At 40.4% G+C, this 9,164-nt stretch overlaps 2 protein-coding genes across 2 annotated transcripts; one reads left to right on the top strand and one right to left on the bottom strand.

The window, feature by feature from the left end:
• Positions 1-3,079: 3,079 nt before the first annotated feature.
• On the top strand, positions 3,080-8,224 carry LOC136246859 (mucin-22-like). Its single transcript, XM_066038456.1, has 6 exons — positions 3,080-3,465; positions 3,526-3,855; positions 3,916-5,386; positions 5,853-6,103; positions 6,167-6,280; positions 6,337-8,224. Exons 1-3 carry the CDS (start codon positions 3,327-3,329, stop codon positions 4,740-4,742), a joined length of 1,296 nt encoding a protein of 431 aa, XP_065894528.1. The 5' UTR covers positions 3,080-3,326; the 3' UTR covers positions 4,743-5,386; positions 5,853-6,103; positions 6,167-6,280; positions 6,337-8,224.
• Positions 6,553-7,566, bottom strand: LOC136247928 (rhodopsin, GQ-coupled-like). Its single transcript, XM_066039747.1, has one exon. It carries the CDS (start codon positions 7,564-7,566, stop codon positions 6,553-6,555), a length of 1,014 nt encoding a protein of 337 aa, XP_065895819.1.
• Positions 8,225-9,164: the final 940 nt, after the last annotated feature.

The following is a 9,164-nucleotide window of genomic DNA, read 5'->3' as shown; positions in this document are numbered from 1 at the left end:
ATTTAAAGCTCTAATAAAGTTCTAATAACAATAACAACAGTTACTGTACTATTATCAAAATCATCCACTACAACAAGTACCATAATATCATCATAGTATCATTGATCAGTTACTGTTACCTGTAGCACTTGGTGGTGACCTCACTTGTGGAGTAGCAACAATAGTGATGGGAACAACACTTGGTCAATCAAGTAATAGTGAAATATTAACAAGACCACTGTCTTCAGTAATGTGTGGATCGACTTACACTTCCAGTGATATTAACAATATTATAAATTACAGTATGTGACAAGAATATCTGGCTTATACACAAACATGCTACACATTAATGCTGTTAAAGGTGGCGATGCACACAATAAACCAAAGCAAATACAAATGATGTAACATTCCATATACTACGCAATTTGTGGTAAATCAGGCTGGGGTTAATTAGGCGCTACACCATAATAGACCTACCAAACGTAAAAGCAGCCATGAGAAACTATTACTGTTGATGTGCTTGGTGGCACAGTGACTAGGTGCATTCCTGCTTGTGTCAACCCTGTAGTCTGTTGTTGAGGGGGTGGAGTTGTCTGTGCTGCAACATAGAAGTTGTAGTGGTGTTGGGCTCCATAGAAATGTTATGTGCTCCTTGTGAACTTCTGGGTAGATCATTGTTCTCTGGGGTGGACCAGATGCTAGTGTGATGTTTTCTTTGGCATTTACGACAACGGTTCCTTGATGTACATTGGGACACTTTGTGTTGGCCCAGACAGTTGAGGCATAGTTTCTGGTCTCTGATTGTATCTCGGCCTCTGTTCAGGGTTTGTCACTACAGTACACTCAGTTAGGATGTGTGGACCTTTACAAAATACATACGGGTGTTTCTTCACTGATTCTGGCTGTCACGGCTTGTAAGGAAGCTTTGAAGCACCTGTGTGGAATGAAGCTGTAGGATGTGAGTGGGTTTGGTTTGTTTGTACTTCTAATTCAAGTATACGGATCTCCTGTTTAATAGCTCGTTGTAATGCCTCCAAAGTCACCACTTCCATGTACTCGTGCAGTATTCTTCCATGTCTTGGATGGAAGCTTGCTCCTGATTATGGTTACTAACAGGTCGCTATAGGTTTTTATCCTTTTCTCAAGTAAAGTTAGGCTTCTGACGTGGCCTACCACAGTATCATAAAATGCTTAAAGACTACTGAGAGTGTCTGTGGGACTGGGAAGGTTGAGCAGGGCTTACATGTGGGCATGCTTCAAGTTATGTGGCTGACCAAATCTGTCTTTCAAAAGGAATAAATTATTGAGAGCTCATAGTTTCCACTAGTTAATGTGAGTCCTGATATGGCTTGGGCTGCACTGTGTTACCTGAGATATGTGAGTTTCTGTACAGCACTCAGGGTTGAATTGGAGTGCACCACCCCATCAAAGCTTTCCCAGAATGGTTCCCATGAAAGAGCTTCTCCTGCAAATGTGGGTTGGTAATCGAATTACATTCTCTCAGGCTGCTGCACCTGCCACTGTTTCCTTATCCTTACTTGTGTAGGGAGGGGTGTGTTCATCACTCTGGGCAACTACCACACCCTTCTGACTGGGTTGAGTAGAAACAGAGGTGCTGAGCAGGCATTTCACTTGTGTGATATGGTGGTTAATAGAGGTGAGGGCTTCTTCAGACACCACAATTTCTGCCTCTAGGTCCTTTTCATCTGTTACTGCTAATATTTTTCTCGTCTAGTCCACAAATAATTTTCTTTTTGCAGTTGAACTGTTACAATAAATTGGATAAAGTTTTCCTTAAGTGGATGCTCCTTGCATCACTGAAGTATATCCATGAGTGAGGTGGTTAGTGTGGCGAGGTGGGCACAAAATCCTTGTTGTGAGTCGAAGCCGCTTGAGTTCTTCCCCCATGACTTGATGACCACGTTAGTAGCAATTATCTATGGGAAACACAACAAACAAGTGTTCGGGTGCTGTTTATGGTTTGTCTTTCGGGATACAGTAATCGGTATGTCTGCCACGGTACCACAACTTCTACGACTCTGGTTAGGATAACCGAAAGGTGACATCTCACTTAGTCACAGCACCAGAAATGTTGTGAGGGGCAATGATAGTCTAGTTGTTCATAGTTCCCAAACGGATCATCAAGGTTCCCACAGATTATGCCAATGCGTGGTCTACACTAGTCATCCATATTGAAAGCCATCCCACATGCATACGTACACCACAATCAATACAAATGTGCATTACTACCTACTACATAATTTCTACATATACAGTTAACTACTACAGTTAGTTCATGACACCAGAAAGCAATGCAACATGTGCCAATAAGCAGGACAGACATTAAGTAGAGTCAGTAGGCACATATGTAACAAGCAGCATAATCGTAATAATAGCAATAATGACTAATCTAGAGATTTTTGATATTTTAGTGCGGGCCGGGGACCAGAAACCAGCAACCAGGGTTAACTCTTATAAACACTCATTTTTATAAATCTTATCCAGAGACCTCAACCTAGAAAGTGCACTTAGAGTCAGACCTGATGTTAAAATGAGTGAGATTTGTTTATGTGTGAGGTCTTGTCTTAGTAGAAAAATTCCTGTAAAATTTGCATTGTGTGAATTGAACTGATTCTTAACTTTCTTTGGCTATTTTCAGTTATTCCTCTCCATCTTTAGCCATTAGAGCACTGTTTAGTGTTTTTCCAAGAGGTTTGAAGTGAAATTAACTGACATGAAGAGCTTAATTAATTTTCCAGGAATTGCAATGCGGCGGAGACGGAAAACCATGCGTGAGACAACAATCCAATGCGTGTGTCTCACGGGTATTAAAATGCGTGAGAGTTGAGGTGTCTGTCTTATCTCTAAATAATTTGTACATCATACTCATACTGAGCTCTTTACTTTAACAACTAGTAATAATATAATAACCGGTACATACCAATTGGAGTGGCCATAAGTAACTTCTCCCGCACCAACAAGCCGTTAGATAAACTCACCACAGTTACTTTTCTAAGTTTTGTAAGGCCAACTCAAGACAATCACTTTGATTCTTTCGAGGATTCTTTGAAGAACAGAACTGCAACAAACATCCTTAGCGTAAGCGACCGAATGTCGACCGGTATCTTATGTCGACCACAGGTGTTTACAAAGTCGACCACAGAAATGACTTGAAGTTATCCGTAAATTTACTGCTCTTGAATTGGCGCGTATTAAAAAGGCTATGGCGCGTAAGAGGAAGAAGAAGAAGCGAAGAGAAAGACGCCTGAATAATGTACAAAAACCGGCCAGTAAAAGGCCATCGAAGCTACGACAATGGACTGATGATGGTATGGTACGCGCATTGAATGCCGTACAGTCTGGAATTCTTGGCGTTAATGAGGCAGCACGAGATTACAAAAATACCACCGACAACATTGAAAGACAGGTTGTCTGGGCGAGTTATTCATGGTAACAAGATGTATCATCCTGACCATCTCCCTCCTGGTTAGTACAACTTTGCATTCTGTGTGATTATGTATGTACATGTTTACTTTGGTGCTGTAGAGATTTTGGATGCTGATGTTGTGACCGTGGGTACTGCTACTGGCTCTACAAGCACCATGGGTATCGCTACTGGCTCTACAAGCACTGTGGGTACTGCTACTGACTCTACAAGCACCGTGGGTACTGCTACTGACTCTACAAGCACAGTGGGTACTGCTACGGGCTTCCGCACTACAAGTGTTTGCCCATTTAATCCGGCTAAACCAGTCACCTTTTCGGCAGAGACGGTCAAGAAATTTGAAAGACGATTTGAGAATGGGTACAACATCTATACAGATCCAGCTTATGTGCAGTGGATGCGGATGTATCATCCTGACCATCTCCCTCCTGGTTAGTACAACTTTGCATTCTGTGTGATTATGTATGTACATGTTTACTTTGGTGCTGTAGAGATTTTGGATGCTGATGTTGTGACCGTGGGTACTGCTACTGGCTCTACAAGCACCATGGGTATCGCTACTGGCTCTACAAGCACTGTGGGTACTGCTACTGGCTCTACAAGCACTGTGGGTACTGCTACTGGCTCTACAAGCACCGTGGGTACTGCTACTGGCTCTACAAGCACCGTGGGTATGGCTACTGGCTCTACAAGCACCGTGAGTATGTCTACTGGCTCTACAAGCACCGTGGGTACTGCTACTGGCTCTACAAGCACCGTGGGTACTGCTACTAGCTCTACAACTGCAAGATCTCCTTTTTCAGAGCTCCTCGTATATCCAACTCCTACACAAAGGAAATCGAAACCAAAGAGCTGTGCCCGGGTTTTGACTAGTGCAAAATCTATTGCTATGCTGGAAGAGAAAGCCCGTAAGAAGCAAGAAGAAATAGACTTAAAAGACAAAAAGAAAAAAGAAAGAGAGGCAAAGAAAGTTCTTCGAGATGAAGAAAAGAAGCGCAAAGTGCAGGAAAGAGAGCAGAAGAAGGCTGAAAAGCAAAGAAGGTTGGACCAAAGAAACAATTCTGGATCAAAAAGGCAAAACGCATCATCACACAGTCAGAGAGCAGCGAAACGGCAACGAGAAGACAATTGTCCTGAAAGTGGTATTCAGCATCGTGAGATTTCAGAGGATGAATGTGCTGTTTGCTTTGGGCTGCACGAAGAGGACCCAGAACAAGTCGAGTGGCTGAGGTGCAGGAAGCTTAACAAGGCCGGGAATCACGCTGTGGGGAGCCTCAAATTAAAGGAAGTGGTTATAGCGACTATTACACTTACTTAATTCATAGTAGCTGCGTTAATCTGGCGATGAAAGATCATCTGAACGAAGGCGAAGGTCTCCTTCGCGTTCACACAACAGCTGACTCCCGAAAACTCTAGAATACAATATTAACACAACACTATTTTTTAGTAACACTATATATGGACTTACACCTTACTATTTATAGAACACCATAGTATGAATAATAGTGAAACTCCGTACATGTAATTACTATGGCAAAGGGGAAAACCAGGGTGGTCGACATTGAGATATTGGAAAATGTATAGCGGTCGACTTAATATATCCATGGTCGAAAATGGAGAGAAAGGAAATCGCTTGTCACTACTTTTTGTCACGTAGAAACTGTTGTTTAAGTACAGGCAGAGACTATGCTTGTACTAAAGGTATTGTAAAACTAATAAATCGTAGTGCGCCTGGTATAGTACGGGCACCGCCGAAGGTAAGCGGACGCTGGTCGACAATCGATCGCTTACGCTAGTTAATTATTTCCAAGAATCAGAACAAAAAAACCTCGAAAAAAACTGAATGAACAACACAATTTATAAATAAAAAATTAAAACGCACTGTCCTAATTTACGCGCAGGAAGTTTAGCTACAGATGTGAATTCTAATGAAGCAGACCAGAGCGGATCGAACGCTGAAGTGTATGGATATAGACTATATATATTTACTATTAACTTACTATGCACAGCTAGACTACTGTAAAGTACGTGGCGCCCGTTTGTTTAAAAAACTGAATGTGAATGGGGGGGGAATAGCCTAGCTAGGCCATCAGGACTGTCAAGTTGAGCAATCCAGAATGAGTGAGATTCTTCCAAACCATGATCTCGATGGAGCCACCTCATGCAACCAACTACCAAATAATGGCCTAAATTTATAACCAGCAGTCTAGGATTCCATGCAGGTGCTAAAAAAAGGGGCTAGTTGTGGCCGGCCAAAAAGCTAGTTGTAAATGACTTTTGGCTAGTTGTAAATGGCGGTATTGGTAAAACCGGGAGCGGGAGATTGCATGGTAAAATCAGGAACCGGGAATCGGGAGATCACGTGCAACTTCTCCTAAACATCTCACTTGTAATCACGTGCAAATTTTGTACATGCAAATTTTATTAGGTGCCACAACCCTTGTACATCAGACAGATTCAAGTCCACCTCAAGAGGCCTGTGTACCAAATCATCCACTAACTCAGTTTCTGCTAGAATTAAAGGAAAAGGCCAGCAGTAGTGCTAAAATAAGGAGATGTGAAAGAAGAGTCAAGTTTTTAAATGAAGAATTTTGTTGGGACCGATTCTTATCTGAGTTAAAAGTTGTCTGTCAAGATATTCTCCTGTACAATTATGTTTTGCAACCAAGCATTGACAAGGTAGGTAATTATATCTTCATTCATATAATATGTAGCCTCTGTTAAAATTTATCATTCCTTTAGGAAGTTACTGATCTTGACATTGGAAAGATTGCAGTACTTCAGATGAAAAGGAGTAATCAAATAGCCTTTTTGAGACGTTTAAACGATAAGGAAGATAAAACACCAAGAGTAGAGGTATTATATAACAATATCCATGCATAGATAGCGTTTACTGCAATATATTTTTGTAGGTTGTATCAAGTTACAGTGACCCTGATTATGCAGAACTAAACTATCATGCAGGAACTGCCATTCGTTCAAACATTGGAGTTGTGAATACCAAACAATACTAACAAATAATTTGTTTACATTAAGAGATCATTTTAAAGCAGCAGTAAAATATGGTACATATTTATGCATAACTGGACAAGGTACACTACATAAAGTGTACATACAATTCTAGTCCTTCACATTTTTGGGGCAACTGAGTTGAATTTGTTCATTTTCAAACATCTCTTCACATTCCTCATCATTGGTTCACGGACTTGCTTGAAGTACATCCCATAGACCAGCACATCAAAAAATTGTGTCACAAGCGGATTGTTTGGAAAAAATATGTAATTGAGAAAGTCTTGATATCCTTGGGAAGTGATGAGAAGCCTACCTAAAATCAATAAAGGTGTAAAGAAGAGATTAATTAATACATGACTAGAAATGACCACAAGCAATGTCATTATGAGCTTTCTGTTCTGTCTGATGTTCTGTTGTTTCTTCTTCAAGGTTTTAAGGTTTTCAGACTGGGAGTTGTGTCCCGATAACTTTGTCTCCTCCTCGATTTGTTTGTGCACCTGGTAAGCCTTAATGGCTAAGAAGACATTGAGAGATATAGTAAGAATGGATGCCAGAAACAGTGGTGCAAAGACAAGCAAAACCAATTCAGTGAAGCCATTTCCTTCAAACAGACAAATTCCAAACTCTGGCACCTCGGTAACACCATCCACATCATTGATGAAAACATAAATGGCAGGTATGGCAGCTAGCAACCACACTACACAGATAACAGCAGCTACAACACGTGGTGTCATCATTCTTCTATGCTTGAAAGGAAATCTTATTGCTACCACCTTGTCAGCTGCTATCATCACGAATGATATCTGGTAGACGATAAAGAAGAGCACTTGAATCTTTGAAGGATAACAGCTGATGGGAGACTCTACTCCTAACTGGTAAGAAATCATCATGGTGCTAGTAATGAGGCTGCCAACTCCGGTAAACATCACACCAGATACCAGCAAGTTAGCAAGAAATAAATTATGAGGCTTGTGTAAGCTCCTTGTGGTTTTGATAGTGTCGACCACCCAGCCAGACAGTAGAAGGTTGACAGTAGTAGCAATCATCTTGAACAACAAGGATAGGTAGGCAACATATCCTGGGAGAACAGAGCCTCGATCCTGATCTAATCCTGAACCAGAGTAATCCATGTCACTCCTGCTGTACACAAGCTCAAATACTTAGACACGCAACTACTGTGGTACTGTTTACACCTATTACTGTTTTATAAGTGATGTTGGAAGCCCTTAACATCCACACTCAGCAAGGTGATGGTTTGCTCAATTTCATTGTAAAGTCATTAATATGAAATTCATAGCTATACTGAAGCCTATGCCCTACCATTTGTATACTGCCAGACTATATCCACTAGCTGTCAATGAATTTGTAACTTGTATGATCTTAAACCATTGCCAGTGATTTCTCAAAGGAATACCCCCATTTACTATTAATGCAATGACAATACTAGCTACATGCAGTTGTGTTGGCGGTAACTTTGTACATAAGGTATACTGTTGAATTAAAAACCTTATACTAACAACTTCCATTCCAGCAAAATGTGATTATGAGGGCCAACCTTCTTGATAAAAGAATTAATGAATTAAAGGTTGTCAATATTTAACATCCTCTACAGTATAGACCATGCATGTACATGTATGTATGAGTACTTATGAACCAGATGGTTTTGTATATGTATGCATTGTAAACTATATACAGCACACGTATTCTGTTGTAAAGTCAGTACCATAAGTCCAGTGCAAGAATTAGCTATAGTGTCATGCATCACTGGGAAGTTAATAATTATGTTCTATAATCAAATACGTATAAATAAAATAATTTCAAATTCGTTGTAGCTAGTTAAACACTGTAGTTTATATAGCTTACAGAAACCGATTTGGTCTGACAAAAACAGTCTTATAACCCATCAAATATTTTGAAGTTCTCTCTGAACAAGTAACATTTTCACAACTTATGATAATCCCTGGAGATTTTCCTGAATATTAGCTGTTCCATACAGTAAAGGAGATACACAATCTTAAGCCAACATACAGTATGTATTTTTGGGCTATAAGACTGGTTTTGTCAGACTCAATCACATGCATGCTCCCAGTCCTATGGCTCCTATACAGTAGCTTAGTATGCTATACAATGTATAGTAATGTTTAGCCAAGAAGCTATATTAACAATGTCAACCATACATGTGTATATACACCCATCTTCTTTCTTTTCAGTGATTTTTCAACCATTTCATTTCTTCAGGCTAAGGGCAGATGTGGGGGATTTGGGGGGGGAGGGGTGGGGTTAGAATTTCAGAAGAGCAGTCAACTACCCTGTAAACGTTTGAGCGTAAATTGGATGGCTGCAGGTTCGAGGCTACCTAGATCCAGTCATGGATTTTTTCTCCTTTCTCCAACTTTTCAAACACACCTTCTGTAGCTAAAGTCTTAGAGCAGGCTGTAGGACCAGGTGTCCTACAGACCTTCAGTACTTGTGCTGTAAAGCATTAATAAAAAATTAAAAAACAGTCACATTTGATTTAGTTAGCAAATTAAAAAAATTGTCTGAAATCTTATCTCAGGGTATTTAAGAGCTGAAAATTTTCTGGGGACATGGCCCCAGATCCCCAGAATGCCATCCATGTCTGCCTGTTGTATGCTTTAAACTTCACAGTTCCACCTCTTAACTCTTTATAGCGTGCTCCTAATTCTCAGAGGTTATATTTATTTTATGATTACTGACCAGACAGTCT

The sequence above is a fragment of the Dysidea avara genome, chromosome 2 (genome assembly GCF_963678975.1).
Source record: "Dysidea avara chromosome 2, odDysAvar1.4, whole genome shotgun sequence".
NCBI lineage: Eukaryota > Metazoa > Porifera > Demospongiae > Dictyoceratida > Dysideidae > Dysidea > Dysidea avara.
The sequence above is the reverse complement of the archived record's forward strand: the minus strand, read 5'-3'. Positions and strand labels throughout refer to the sequence as shown.